This window comes from Leguminivora glycinivorella, chromosome Z (genome assembly GCF_023078275.1).
Source record: "Leguminivora glycinivorella isolate SPB_JAAS2020 chromosome Z, LegGlyc_1.1, whole genome shotgun sequence".
NCBI lineage: Eukaryota > Metazoa > Arthropoda > Insecta > Lepidoptera > Tortricidae > Leguminivora > Leguminivora glycinivorella.
Window position 1 is genome coordinate 37,820,241 of NC_062998.1, and position 16,208 is coordinate 37,836,448.

The 16,208-nt window shown below is 38.4% G+C and overlaps 1 protein-coding gene across 1 annotated transcript in view; it reads right to left on the bottom strand.

Annotated features, from left to right (window-relative positions):
• Positions 1 to 4,111: 4,111 nt before the first annotated feature.
• LOC125240860 (tetratricopeptide repeat protein 39B-like) overlaps positions 4,112 to 16,208 on the bottom strand; it is a 32,063-nt gene continuing 19,966 nt past the window's right edge. Inside the window, exons 8-15 of the mRNA XM_048149000.1 lie at positions 15,626 to 15,791; positions 12,955 to 13,116; positions 10,685 to 10,848; positions 10,161 to 10,322; positions 8,233 to 8,422; positions 5,385 to 5,545; positions 5,013 to 5,132; positions 4,112 to 4,658 (exon numbers count right to left, since the gene is read on the bottom strand). Of these exons, the coding sequence (XP_048004957.1) occupies positions 4,535 to 4,658; positions 5,013 to 5,132; positions 5,385 to 5,545; positions 8,233 to 8,422; positions 10,161 to 10,322; positions 10,685 to 10,848; positions 12,955 to 13,116; positions 15,626 to 15,791 (1,249 nt within the window). The 3' untranslated portion in view covers positions 4,112 to 4,534. The remainder of the gene's footprint in view (positions 4,659 to 5,012; positions 5,133 to 5,384; positions 5,546 to 8,232; positions 8,423 to 10,160; positions 10,323 to 10,684; positions 10,849 to 12,954; positions 13,117 to 15,625; positions 15,792 to 16,208) is intronic.

Sequence of the window (16,208 nt, forward strand, 5' to 3'; positions counted from 1 at the left end):
TTTAATTGGCTAAATACCTGGATGTTATGTCACAATTATCTGTGTTTGGAAATTAAAAAAGAGGACTTTGCCGGCCTTGGCCTGCAAGGTTTGTATGAAATTCCATTATCTATCAATCGTCCTAGCCGCACCTGCAACGTCATACCTCGCTGCCAATTATAAGGCACATAACATCAATATTCATATAAACCTTGCAGGCCAAGGCCGGCAAAGTCTTCTTTTTTAATTTCCAAACACAGATAATTGTGACATAACATCCAGGTATTTAGCCAATTAAAAAAAAACTATAAGGGGCTTTATAGACGTAGTTTTCTTAGAGCATTAAACCAAAAAAAATATTTTTTCAACTTGAATTTTTAAAGGTTCAGAAAATTGTCAAACCTTGTCAAACAGTCTATTACCACATACTTTTATCAGTGGGTCAGAAATAATGTCAAAAATTTTACCAGTTTTAATGAAAAAGACTTCTTCCTGACTCATAGGCCTCATTGCATTCATTGTGTTCTAAAAAGTAATACCACAACCGAATTAAGCAATATTAGACATATAATTTGCTTTAATATAACCCAGTTAGGTTTAACTAAACTTAAAAGAAGGATTTTATACTCATTAACTCAAGTTTTATCAGATAACCCATTTTGCTCACCCGTCACTGTGACGGGTGGGACCTACTTTGAAAAGCGTTAAAAGTATACTTTTATTCACAAGAGCAACGCGTTTTTTAGCTAAAATAACCAACCTCAACCTAATTGTTACTTTCACAAAGTAAGACATCAAGAGTTTAGATACTTTTAGGGTAAACAAGAAGCAACCCCATTTGTCCCGGCCTCTGTAGTAATGTACTATTAAAGTAGAAGCTCTGACATGCGCTCTAGTAAATAATATTTTTTTTAAAGTTGGCAAAAGTTACAAAAATTTGGTGTCATAATATTAATTTATTTGGTTGTTAATAACGAATTAAGTATTTTAGATATTACAAAAACTAGCCTCATCATAATTTCCTAATTATATAAATATAATAAACAACGATTTTTTATTAAATCCAAAACTGGTAGCTTACACTTATTAATCAAACTAGAAGGCTTTGACATAGGAGCGACGCGATAGTACCTCGCCCGCATGTCTTTTAGGCCCACTTGCACCAGCCACTTAACTCAGGGTTAGTGGGCTGTCCAATCTGTCAAATTCCATATAAAATGGTGGGTTAACCCTCCATTTTCGTCGGTGCAAGTGGCCCTTAGAGACAGCGACGGGTACGGATAAAGTCTATACGGCTAAGTGTTCTTGACTTCGGTATAATAATTATTTTGGGTGTGTCCAATTGTTCTGACACTATGTTAATAGCAAGTAACAACAGGGGCGAATTTCGGACACCCGGCGCCGGCGCGGCCCATACGATTTGATTACCTTGACATTCACGCGTTGGCACGTGAGCCTTCTGTACTTGTACCATTATAATTATATTCTGTGGTAACAAATAGTAATCGTAGTCTATGTATAAGACAGATATTATCAAACAAACTTCGTCAAAATAACACAGGACACGGCGTCATGAGATAGCTTGAAGAAATATATGCTAAGCGGTTAAAAGGTTAAGGCTTTGGCTAGTATGTGGCCAAGAGTAAAATATAATTTATAATAATAAAATAGGTAGGTAAATAGGCCCCAAATAGTGTGTAGACTAGCCAGTCTAGCCACATTTACCACATTTACCTTACTTGCAGTGGCTCTTGTGCTCAACCCACCTACAAGTTACTCGCTATACTTTTTTTATAATGTTGACAATGGTGAATTCATATACTTTACTGATATTGATTCGATTTGTACTAATATTTTCACTTATGCTATCAGTTAAACCATGTTAAACTATGTATAATTCGAAAACTAATGAGGGCCTATGGAAATGTATAAATAAGGACTTCGCGATTTCGTGAAGTGGTTGACTGATGTCACGGGGGATAAAACTGAGGCTCTAGTGAAAAAGGGCACAAGTCTCGCGGAGTGCAGGTGAAAAAGGGTGTATGTCCCATATATGACTTATGCCGTTTTTCACCTGCGCTCCGCGAGACTTGTACCCTTTTACACTAGAGCCACAGTTTAAAGAGCTGGCAACTTCCTCTGTCAATGAGCAGGCATTGCGATTCAGTGAGGAATAGCTGCCAGCAGTTTAAGCACTATTATGCTTCTGGGACCCTCATAAGATTTAGATTATTAGATTTTAGTTATTTTATAAAAGGTATTGTATCTATTGAAATAAAAATAAGTTCACTATAATTTGTATACATACACTTACAGTAAGTATGTAATTTGTCCAAGGATCCACTGTCTATTTTATATTTATTAGACTTACTCGTGCTCCTAATCGGACGTTGTTCGTTATACGATTGCTAATGACCTATTCGCACGTGTATCATTCAACGTTACAGTACATACATGGCCTGAAGTGCTAAAATTCGTAGAGACCGCAAAGTGTTAATTATTACAGTTACACTGGAACCGTAAAGTACCATTATATGTACTCTACGAGCACTGGATTCGTCCACTGATCGAAGTGATGTATGGAATCGATCACTGCGACTCAAAATTACAATATCAAACAGTATTTACAATCAGAAATATTTTCGCTCTAAGGGTAGATTCTATCTTTGTCACTACACTTGAAGAATTTAGATAAGGTAAAGCAATATTTATACCAAGGACAACATAATACCGGGACAGACAAAGCCCATACAAAAAAGCGTACCCTGAAATGTATGGGAAAACAATTTGTAGGCATCATCCAGTGTAGTTATGATAGTATATAATAGGTGGCGCTAAAAAATTGAGGTACGATTTTTAGTATGAAGATTGTAAATCCTATATAAATCATCCTTGAATTATAGACAGTTTTCAACTTTGTAGCATCTTTCATAAAATTTGAAGGCTTATGTCTACGTCGTGTACGTAGTTTGTAACTTTGTAATTTATAAAATATAATGGACAAAGAGCCCAGAGATGTCAGACCTTCCTAATTTTCTCAAGGATGAAACTATGGGATAATGTAGTGTTAGTATAGACATTTAATGTGTGCATATTTTGCTAGTTCGGCCCGACGGCTATTTTTCGGCCAAACGGTTAAATCACTAACTACATTAACTTTCCTCGAATTCTCAAGGCTGATTTGTAATTATGTGTTATACTGTTATGAATTGATAATCATCATTGCCAGACCCTTTTCGTCGGCCGTAGCTTGAGAAAATGAGGTAAGTTAGACAGACTTACAAGTGTCCAGTAAAAGTTGCGGGCGGCGGTCTGACAATGCTGATTACCCATTCCTAACAGTATTTTCTAAAACTTACATAATCAGCCTTGAGATTTTAGTTAAAGTTAGTGTAATATTGTTTTAACCTTTTGACAAAGAAATGGCCGTCATTGCCGTTACTCATAATAGGCTAGTTTCCTACTAGTCAAATACGCTTCTTTTTAAGAACTATCAAAACGAATTGCTAATATGGATTGGAATTACTATGAAATACTGAGGAGTGACGTCACGGTCAATTCATTTACTTTTCCCCTCACTAGCTCGGAAACACGTGTTTTGTCCTTTAATACCAGCGGGTAAAAACGCATTTTATCCACTAGTGGGTAAAGTAATTTGACCTTGAATAAAGTCAAATAAACTGCTTTAAAATTGATAAAAGTAGGTGAATCTGGTAATAAAGATGATTTACCACCTGTGGAACTACTGGAAGCAGTGATAAACGCATTTTTTTGCCTTGTAGTTTCGTCGCTATAGTGAGGGGAAATGTTTTGTGTTACACTCGGGTGCAAATGTATTTTACTTCTCGTGTGTTAAAAAACTCGCAAGTTCAGGATTCTATTCTCGAACCACTCGCTTCACTCGTGGTTCAACTATAGAATCCTTTCACTTGCTCGTTTTTCAATTCCACGCTCGGCGTTAAAATACAACTTCGCCCCCTTGTATAACAAATAACTAAATTACATCTTTCTCTTTTACTTATTAAATATAAATTATGTTTAAACATATTTTTCTTCTAATTATGTGGTGTTTTATTTCGTGCACTCCATAAAATATGTTATTTTAAGTATAGATAGATAGATAAGGGTATAGGAAACTAGCCTATTATGGCCCGTAACGTTTCCGGCCTCCTCCGCGAGCGAGCATGAACTACCTGCGGGGCGGCACGGAAGGCCCATGTTAGGGTCGGTTGCACCAAACCGTCTGTCACCGTTAAAGCGTTCGTTAAATTTTATTGTATGGGAAGTTCCATAGACGTCTGCTGCGTGACGATGATGTGTCTGTCAAATGTGGTTGATGCAACTGGCCCTTAGTGTAGTGGTGCCAAGTGTTAATCTCGAGCGAGTTTCTGATTTACACCACTAGGTGGCAGAGCATACTTCCTAAATGCTAGAATGTTAACAAAATAGCTTTTCTTAGAAACGAGGAACACTGACAATCACTTGCGTGTATTAATTAAAAATTTAGTAAATTACCGATGATCACGATCAGCAGTTAAAATGTTAGATAAACGAATTACGATGCAATTTTTTTGGTGGATCCAGTTTTGTTTTTCTGGTCTTTTTCCTTTATCATGATCATCCTTGAGTGCATACGGAACTGAAGCCTTGATTCCAGTGAATATCCGGAATACTTTTTCCTGTAAATAAAAGAAAAATATTATTGATACATTGTCGAATAATTCAAAAAATTGCTTTACGGCTACGCTTAAGCAACCTTTAGGACATACAAATTCAATAGTATTTAAATATTTTTCATATGTTTAACTCGCAGAAACATGAATCTGAGTTGTCAGTTTTTTCATACTACACTAAGAAACAGATAAAGAATCTTATCATCTAATGCGGGCATCCTCATCATCATACGAATAAGTTAAGTCTGAGGATGCCTCAGTTCTCATGTAAACATTTTTGAACTTTTATTGTGCCCTACCCTATATGGAACCCTATAGGTACATTAGTAAGAGAAGGGGAGCAGTCAGTAACTCAGTAACCTGGTGTCCGTGAGTATTTGCAGGGCGCGCTCGTCGTCGTCCAAGTAATGGTAGCATATGGCGATCTCGGCCATCGCGTACGGCAGCAGGAACGTGTCCTCTTTAATTTCGTTCTTCAACCTGGAGGATACAACGTTTAATTATTAAAATAAAGCGCATATACAAAGGAGAAGTGCATGACCAAGTTTAATGGTGGTCGATGCCGAAATCAAATGTATGTACCGTTCACTTGGTTCTTTTTTTGTACCTATATTGGACTATATATTATATTTATCGCAAATAAAAGAACCATTTTAGATGTTCCCATGTTGAAAACGTTTTGTTACTGTTTGAATGGCATGGACGCATGGTCTGACAGACTGACACACTCACAGCATGACGGAGTCCAGCGAGTCGAGCGCCAGCCGCGGGAAGCCCATTGCGGACAGGCAGCAGCCGTGCAGGTACCACAGCAGCGCGCGGTTGTCGGCCTCGTAGCCAGCCATCCATTCCTTAGGGCCCGCGTCCAGGCGGTCTCGAGTGGTTTCTATTAACTATAAATATACAACAGACTAATATAAACGTTTGAACATGGCCGAAACGAATATTTAATATTTGTACTTTTGTTTTTGTATTTGTACTTTTTATATTTAGTGTAGTTCTTGGTTGTAATTCGACATTTAGAGACCTTCTACATCTCTAATTAATTGTATAGAGTTGACTTTAGTTAGAACTTAAAATTAGTATTTATTTATTTATTTATTTATTTTAAAACATATTTCAATGACATTACAGATAAATCCAATGCGTCATGAAACTTAAATAATAAAAAAAAACAGTAAGTAAATAAGAACATGAAGAAAAACAAACAATAAAAGTTTACAACTAAACAATTGATTTGGGCGATGACGTAACAGCGTGGCTCCGTTGCGTCGTTTGCCCCGGTGTAGGATTCGGCAGGTTGCCCCGGAACCGCCGAAAAACCACACCTTTCGGCCAGAAGTCTGCGCTCGCGATGGTGTCCTGCAGCGGCCGCGGCACGCGCACAACGAACGAGCTGAAGTGCACGTAGTGACGCGACTGCAGCTGTTGCACCCTCAGCGTGTAGCCAGTCTTCCGGCGAACGTAGTCCACCACCTCGGCTGCCACGGCGGAGTAGTGCAGGCGGGACACATACAGCGCCCTACTGGGTGTTGCGACCCGTAGACCAGAATTAACCGGCTCTGCAGTGCCACACACAGTCTTTCGAGGCGCCCTACGTGTCTTGTTTTTTCTTTCCACCAGTGTGAATCCCTCCTTATCCACACTGACGCTGGAGGACTTCTTGAGTGGGGCCCGTTCATCACGCACCTTAGTAGGTGCCTTGACCCGGTCAGCTGTTCGAGGCTGACCCACAACATCAGCATAAGCACGCTGACGTAGTGTAGAGTTTACCGGGGGCGGTCGCGCGCGCAGGGGGGGCGCGCGCGGAGCGGCGACACGTGCTGCACTTTTTACCGTATCAGCACTATCAGCATTGCGCAAACTGACCGACCGAACACTTGTGTCAGGCCGATTTATGTCCATATTAATATTTGAATCAGCCGTCCGAATTGGGGCATTCCGCAAAGTAGCGATTTCGTTCCGTAATTCGGCTATTGTTGTTAGGCTCGCTTCAAACTTAATTTTAACTTCCGCTAAACTTGATTTAAGGGCCACGATTTCCTTTTCCAAGCAGCGAACGTCGACTTGATCCGGCTCACGCGACGTCAGGATGGTATCCGTCGCTAAAAACTCCGGAATCCGGTCTTCATTCTCCTTCAGGATCTTCTTAATATCTTGAAGGGTCTTCTCCCCGGTTTCATCACCTCTCCGGTGAGGTACATATGTGCCGACGATCCCCAGGGACTGGCACAGCACTTGCTTCGCTTGGCAGATGTCCTCGATGGTAAAACTCGACGCACGAGAACTTATCTGCATAGCAGCAGCCGCATCCATCTTTCCTTCCCGCAACAGCTTGTGTTTTAGCTGCAGAAAGGCGAGGAACTCGTTCACAATGGGTTGACTCGGTTTGGAGAGATCCATCGTGTCAATCGCCAACGCGGCCGAGCCGCGCTAAATTCGCAATTTATTTAATTACTCATAACGCGTCTACATCGCTGCGCGCGTTGAACTCGACTGTATATAGTAGTATCAATTGTAATTTCAATTCAATTTTAAATATTTTCTAAATACCTATGTACATGTGACGTGTAAAAGTGCCCCTGTGGCCTATTTGCTGAATAAATTATTTTGATTTTGATTTCTTAGGACTAACAAAATAATACTGTCACTCACTCAGCGGATGGCTATGGAGAATTTAAAAACACTTCTGAATTAATCTGAGGTGATAGTAAAAATCAAATAGAATAAAACAAAAGTCAATTAAACTCTGAATAAAGCAAAAGGCGGTTGTGAAAATGAATGTATGGGAAACATGTTTCACAGGTAAAACCCCAGCGCGTGGTGAGCGCCTTCCTCGACCCACGTCCGACGTCTTGCCTCTCTGTCACATTTGTGAATTCGCATGTAAGTATCAGGCAATGCATCGAACGTGGGTAACGGTTCCCTCTGTGCTCTGCCTGTGTGTTCGTCAGCTGTCACAAAAGATACGGAGCACCTGCTCTAGTGGTATTAGTCCATGGGCTAGTCAAGAAATCGTATAATTTAGGGGTACTAAATTTCCGCTTATTACTGCTTATCCTAATAAGAGTAGGCTTATTACTCTTATTACCAAAAAAACATGATTGTCATCTCAAAATGGTAGCTGTCCACCAATCAAAGACCTATCATTTCGCTTACGCTTAAATACTGCTGAAGTGTGCAAAAGAGAACCTGTCACGTATATGACCAATGATAATTTGATAATCCTATGAGTGCAAAAGAGGCAGACTACAAATGAAAAAACGTGACCATTTTTGACGACAAGCAGCGGCCGTTAAGTTAATGGATTAATCGGACTTATCGGTACAAAAAGTTGTATTTAGAGGAGACAGTGGGTGATTTCCGTTTGACTATACAGTTAGAAAAGCAATATTCGACAGTTCTTCTTTGTCATCCCTATGGAGAAACTCTACCATAACTTTATGTGTTTGTCCGATTTCAGTCATATTTTTTTACACGAAAGCTATTGAGCTTTCGTGTAAAAAAATATGACTGAAATAACAAAGTTTTGAGCACACATATTGATGTGTGCTCAAAACTTTGTCATATGGGGAGTTACCTTGAGCACGTCCTGCGCGGCGCGCTCGTGGCGGGCCAGCACCGGGAACATGTTCCACAGGCACAGCAGCTCGAGCGCGGGCAGCACGAGCTGGTGGCCTTGCGCGCTGTAGCGCGCGCAACGTTTGATCATGAACTTCTCCATCGGGAGCGACTTGCCCGCGATGCGTTGCTTGTAGTAAGACGCGTTCCTGCGGGGAAAAATATGACTCTTGAAAAGCATGGGACTAAAATTTGGAAAAAGTTGAAAAATTGCAAATTAGATTTCTCAAATTATTAGTGAGCAGTAAAATTAAGAATAAATATAAAAATGATTATTATAAGTTATTTAAATTATGTAAAATTCTTCCAGCCACTCTTAAACACAAGTATCTATTATTAGTTAATCAGCATGGCAATCAAGAGAGTAACTTATCTGAAATGAGCCAACAATATAACACCAGATCTGTAGCTGCAGGTAAATATGCTGTCCCCAGAGTAAGCAATTACTATGGGGATAGGCTCATTAAAAAACGCTTACCTTATTTACTCAACTCTTTACCTGTGGCTATTAGAACAGAGAAAAACAAAAATAGATTTAAGAGGGCTTTGTTCAAACACTACCTAGACAAAATTTAGATGCCTCATTTATTTGTGAACTACCTAACCATCTTTGGCAATATACTTATGTAGATCTGTATTCATTACCATGACAACTAATTATAATTATGTACCTTTAGACTCACCCAGATCCCACAGTCAAACTGTGTAAACAGTTTTGGGGGACATTGTATTTACATTTAAGTTCCTATGTAAGATGTTTTATTAAATAAATAAATAAATAATAATAAAAGGTACGATCATAATCTCAATATAAATTATTTTTGTATTCTGTTAAGTTTAAATACAAGTTATTATTTATTATTTACGTTATCACGCTGATATAAATATCGGCTTTTTAGCTTTATTTAGGGTATGTAATTGAATACATGCCTTAATATCAGATTGTTTAAGACGTCTTATATTTTTATATATAATCATCATTTCAGCCGTTAATCGCCGACTGCCAAGCATAGGCCTCCCTTCGTGTACGCCACTTATCCCGGTCCTGGGCTAATCTCATCCAGAGGTGCCCCGCAGTTTTTCAAACGTCGTCCACCCAATGAGCCAAATAAATGTTTATATAATATCAATTTTATATGTTTTTATGTGATAATATTTTAAAATAAATAGGTAATACATTAGAAACAATGAAATGCTGATTAAGTGCAATGACGCTTTCTAACGAAAGCAGTTCTATAACTTTTTAGTGAAGATTAATATTTTTATTAAAATATTTATATAATTTTTTTATCCATCCAGACCTTTAGGAATGGGACATAACATGATTATCTTTTCCTTTACTAATGTATCTTACAAGAGTTACAAGATATAGGACATCCTCTTTTCCTTCTTTTTCTATAACACTATCTTTATGGTCTACCGCAATCGAAGCATGCTCTCACGATTTTTAAACAATTTGACGATCGGTCTGGCTTAGTCGGTAGTGACCCTGCCTGCTAAGTCGCGGTCCTGGGTCCGAATCCCGGTAAGGGCATTTATTTGTGTGATGAGCACAGATATTTGTTCCTGAGTCATGGATCAAAGTAATATAAGTATGTATTTATCTATTTAAGTATGTATATCGTCGCTTAGGATCCAAAGTACAAGCTTTGCTTAATTTGGGGCTAAGTTGATCTGTGTAAGGTGTCCTCAATATATATATATATTTTTTTATTTCGCAACCAAGAACCCGCCTGGGGGGTACTCATGAACTTTGCTCTAATGCCGGAGAACCCGCTGGGCGGGTCCTCGTCATACAAGCTGGCGGTTTTAAATGACGACCGGTTTTTGACGTAGTGCGCCATTTGGTTGTAAATGTATTAAATAAGTCCTAAGACATAAACACACCTCATGAGATCGTTGCACTGCTGCCTCTCTCCGAGTTTGAGTTCGTCGCCGAGTTGCAGCATCAGCGCGGCCTTGGTGTACGTGTAGATCGTGCGCGACCAAGAGCTCTCCTCCATTAGCTTGTTGGCGTACACTGCGGCTTGCCGCCAATCCATTTTTAGCCTAAAACAAATAAATTGTATATTTACATAGGGACTAAGAACAACAAACTCTTTCGCAATATGTTTAGGGCAAGACAACAATTCAATTCAAAATATCTTTATTCATCCGGACATTATTTATATTTGATAAGATATATTAGGTAAAGAATATAGATCAAATTGATAGAAAAATTTTTAGCACGCCTCCTGTCGTCAAGCCCCCCCCCCCCCCCCCCTCCAGCCTTACTATTAGTTAGGTAATGTATGATGAGTGCACTTGTCACACGGCTTCGCGTCCCCTTTATATTGTTGCTGCGCCCCTCCCGCCCCACAGTTTAAAAAACGATGCCTTAGAGTTTGACTGATTCTCTGGCTGACACTTACCCGTTAACCCACATGATCTCCCAGTAGCAGACGTGTCGGAACTGCAGCCACATGTCCTGGCTGTCGATGGCCTGGTTGTACGTGACTATGGACGGGTTGAACATGCCCCGCATCAGCTCGAGCCGCCCCTTGAACAGCAGGAACCACACGCCGTCCGGGTACACCTGAGATACATGTCAACGTTAACACTATCGCAACCTTGAACCCGCCTGATCGGCACTCTGCTCAGATGCCGGGGAACCCGCTGGGCGGGTTCTCCGGCTATCTATTAATATAAAATATACAGTTCTTTTAAAATATTTATATAGCAAATTAACATAAAAAGTACATTTAAAATTTATACATCGGCACTCATCGCCTGAGCTGTCATTTTAATAAAAAAAAAAGAATTCTTATAAAATATACTGGTCGACAAAATATTATACTTACTTATGGGTAAGAAATAAGGTGTTTGGGAGTGCTGGCAACTTCGACTCTATACAATGAATTTAACTTTTCATGACGTTTATCGAATCTAAGGCCGGTCTTACGCAGTCTTAACATCACTCTGAAAGATTCATTTTTTTGGCAAGAAAACCTTACTTAATATGCCTTTTCATAAATCATTCCGCAGATTTTATAATATCGAATCTTATGCTGGCATAATGTTAACGAGCAAAATAATCTTCTAAATTAAGAGTATTTCCGTAGATTTTTGTTTGCATAATATTTAGGCAGTAAAAAGTTGTCCATCTTCTTCCTATTTCTGTTTTGATAATGTGTCTTGTGTGTTGGGGATGCCAGATACCTAACACTCCTCCTTGCTTCGCTCGTATCGTACCTAACGGTGCCTCTGGGACTGTATTTCATTTTCTTTTTGCTATCGTTGTTTTGTTCAAACAAAGTACCTAAGAATTATGCCATAGCAAATTTGGTAGGACTTATTATTCTACTAAAAAATTAATCTAACCCTAACCCACTTTTCTGCTAGCAGAAAATAATTCTGCTCTTCTACCTCTAATATTATACTATACGATTATCACGGTATTTTTTTTAAATACCATGTCGGTGGTAAACAAGCATACGATCGGCCTGACGGAAAGTGGTCACCGTAACCAACCGTAACCTATGGACGCCTGCAACTCAAGGGGTATCATATGCGCGTTACCGACCCATTAGAAGGTTATACACTCCTTTTTGCTGTGTACTTATTATAAAATGATATGGTACGCGTTCCCTTATAGAGATATTTAAATACTACTCGTGGTTTACGGGTCGCAAATACGATGTTTGAATAGAATAGAATAAATATATATTCGTGAACACAGGCAAGACAAAATACACATAATAACAACAAGACAGAAAGGAATGAAGTGCCACGAAATGACCTCACCTCAGCGTGTTGCTGGTGACTTCCAGCGCTGATCTTCCGATGAGACCATCGGTACGTAGCTACCATCAACCCGTTTTCATAAAAAAACGATTTTATATGTGTTTTTAAATAAAAAAACATACTTCCCATTATTTTTTTTAGTTGCCTCCGCAATTTAAATACTACTTTAAACGATGAGCTAAGTATAATTATTTAGGTGCTAACATCTATATGACTACAAATATTAAAAATCTTACGCTTTACAATACTAGGTGCCAATTATTATTTTAGTCGCCAAAGTATTGTTTAATGTTTCTAGGAAATATTTTTGTCGCTTGAAATTTGCTGCCGTTTTTTCAATAATAATGATGCTTAATATTTGAGGCTCATATATTTTTTTTGTCGCCACAATATTAACACACAGCCAAATTATATTATTGTATGCCCGACTTAACTTCCCGTTTAATATTTTAGTTGCCCGGTTAATTATATGCCGTAAGATAATAGGGAACTTGACTGTTCTTAAAATAAAATATTTTATACCATGCATGAAATAAAGCATCAGATAAATATAAGAAAAATATGGATAGAAGTTATTTTTAAATCCAACTTCTATTTAATAAGTCAGGTAGAAATATATGTATAAAGTTACTGAGTTGACCGTGACGTCACTCAATTTGATTTCATATAACTCCATATTAGCAAGACGTTGAAATTCGTGTTGACAGTTCTTATAAAGAAGCTGATTTGACTAGGAGGCAAGTAGCCTATTGTATCGCGATGTGTGAAGCCGTAGCATGAAGGTAATGAAGATCTCACGATAGTATGAAGACGCTTAGATACGCGACGTCTGTCGTCGCTAAAGCCGATCCCTCGTCGATAGATTAGTGGGAGATGTGTGAGGAAACCCTTGCAGTACCTTGAGTTCCTTGTCCAGGATCTCCTGGCAGATGTCGAGGTCGCCCTGCGCGCCGATGAAGTGGCAGATGACGAGGTGGTACGCGAGCAGGGTCAGCTCGCACAGCACGGCGCGCAGCCCCGCCGATCGCATGCCCGCCACCAGCTCCGTCAGACCGTAGCTCTGTGGCCAAACCACACAAAAAACAATAACAACATATAGCTCTATCCAAAGCCCTCACCTGGAATATACCCGCAAGCGGAAACCATGCCGCCCTAAATCGACTTGGGTTGGCTAAATAGTAGATAGGTGGAAGTCCCACCCACATAAGGTAAGAAAAAAGACGATGAATGATAGAAAGAAAAGTATGATGCATGGAAGCGCGAGAGAAATAATTGAACTGGTATGGAAGCGTGACGTAGCATTATAAAAAATCGGCCAAGTGCTAGGCGGTCTCGCCCACAGAGCGTTCCGTTTCCGTACAAACTTTCAATATTTAAAATAATCTCATGTTTCTCAACATAACTTTAAAGACTTTACTAGAAGTATCGGTATAGCGAATGGTGATCTTGGTGAATTTGCTAACTAATTTGCGCGACAAGTATAGTATGTTGGGTTTTCAGGGATAATAGGCTATACTCTGTCAACCAAGTTTGTCAGTAAATAAGAACAAAGAAAACTATAATGCATCCTTTTCTTTACGGTGCTAGAGAAAAGGATACCTATAGTTTTCTTAGTTCTTATTTACTGACAGACTTATTTGACAGAATATTGTTTCCTATACTTAAAATAAAATATTTTATGCAGTGCACGAAATAAAGCACCACATAATTAGAAGAAAAATATGGACAGTAATTCATATAACAATTATCCTGTATATATCTTACGAAAGTCGAATTATATTACTAAATGTTGGTAACAAAATAGGATCAATTAAAATTTGCTGACGTGGCATTGTACAAAGTTGACGGGAATTGCTGAATTATGTTTAAACATAATTTCTATATTCACTAGTTTAAAAATAAAAATGAATGATTAATGACATAATAAGTAAATCCTGCGTGATAAATTAATATCGTAAAATACTCACTAACGAAGATCCCCAAAAATGTAACATGTGTTAGATTATGTTTAAAGAAAGCGAAATATTGTTTTTAAGTACTTGTTTTTTTTTAAATATTATTACAGGATTTTATTTAAAATTTTTATTAGGTTGCGCGAGTTTACGTTTTGTGGACGCTGTCATGTCATGTGTCAAAAAGAGGTTCTTACAGCTCTGGGACAATAGCCTATTCTTTAGTGTTAACCGATTTCGACAGTTTTTACTTTATTTGAAAGATAATGTTTTACGTAAAATCTCGTATTAGTTTGAAGTACGATATACATCTGATTGATTGGGCAAGGGTGATTAAATTGAAAGTTAAAATTTGAAAAGATTTTTACTTTATTAAAAAGGTACCTATAGGTAACCTACTGAGCATTTTTTACTATGGGGGGTTAATAGTCCTTCCACTTTAAACAATTGTGGGGTGAGCAATAATAGCAGATTGTACAACAAGGGCATAAAGTGACCCATTTTTACCCGAGACAAAATAGTAGACGAGGGTAAATGGACATTTATGCCCTTATATTGATTTAAACTAACACGATCTTCACTCATATTATTAAATTAAAACGGGACTTAATCGTGTAAAACTTACGTTTTATATTTAACCCGACGTTTGACATGACATTACGTCCGTGGTCACGGGTATATACCCGTCATGTCGAAACGTCGGGTTAAATATAAAACGATTGCGAGGTTTTAATTTAATAATATTTATGCCCTTGTTGTACACTCTACTTTTCACTTCGATTGCGAGGAAAATAATTATATTTTTCACAGCAAATTACATCACGACATTGTCGCAAAGCGAAAGAACATAATACATAACCAATTCCCGTCAACTAACTTTTTAATTTTCAACATGTGATCAGAGTCTCAGACGCTTGGTTTTCTGTTAAATCAAACATCTCGGAGCATTTTTCAATGATAATCGACTCCTATTTTATGTGATTTACTATTCTAATAAATTTTAGGAAAAATAAAATAATATAACAAGATAGCTACACAATTTTAGTGCTCAGTAAAATTGAGTAATGTTTTGACTGTTTGGCTGTTGAGACCGATTACCTTAGTCTTAGAACAAAATTTTACTTTTATGCTCTAGAGCATAAAATGCGATTTTATGTCGTAATATACGCACGACATAAAGGTGCATTTTTACAGCATGAGAAGTGAAATAGTTATTTGTTATACAAGGGGGCAAAAGTGTGGAATTGAAAAACGAGCAAGTGAAAGGATTCCTGAACTTGCGAGTTTTTTAATACACGAGAAGTAAAATACATTTGCACCCGAGTGTAACACAAAACTTTTCCCCTCACTATAGCGAGGAAACTACAACTTTTTTTTTTAAACTACAACGCAAAAAAATGCGTTTATCACTGCTTCCAGTAGTTCCACAGGTGGTAAATCATCTTTATTATAAATTTACTTACTTTTATCAATTTTAAAGCAATAACTTTGACTTTATTCAAGGTCAAATTACTTTACCCACTAGTGGATAAAATGCGTTTTTACCCGCTGGCATTGAAGGACAAAACACGTGTTTCCGAGCTAGTGAGGGGAAAAAAAATTAGTATCGTAGCCTACCTTATTTCCCGAAAAACCGACGAATTCCAGCAGGCTGATGATTCTGGGAGGCAGCAGCGATATCATCACGTTGAAGGTGGCGGTCCCCAGGCGCACGCCGCTGTGGAAGTGTATCCGCGACGTTTCACTCTCCCACTGCTTGCGCGCAAGAATCTTGCCGCAGTCTCTGTAATGTGAACGATACACATTTTTATTTTATTTAAGGAATTACACAAATAAAGTAGGTATTCTTATGTTAGTTTACCTTGACGGAACCAGTAAGGGCAACACTTCTAAGGGTCTGTATTTTGTGCTGTTGACTCATCAGCGAAGAGCGAATCAACTTGAAATTCGATGCCATTGCGTGCTCCAAGTGAATAGGAGCTTTATTATCTGCATACGAGTACATTGTGTATTTAACCGTTTGGCGTCTATATTTGAAATGATTTTATTCGTCCGCCCCATGTATTTGTATATTTTGTATACGTGATGTGTATAAATAAATGCACCTTATTCCCGTGTGACGGGTGGGGATTAAAGGGTAAACACACGTCTTAGCAGCTGGAGCTTAAATACTTCAGGCAACTAGGGGGTTTATACATAG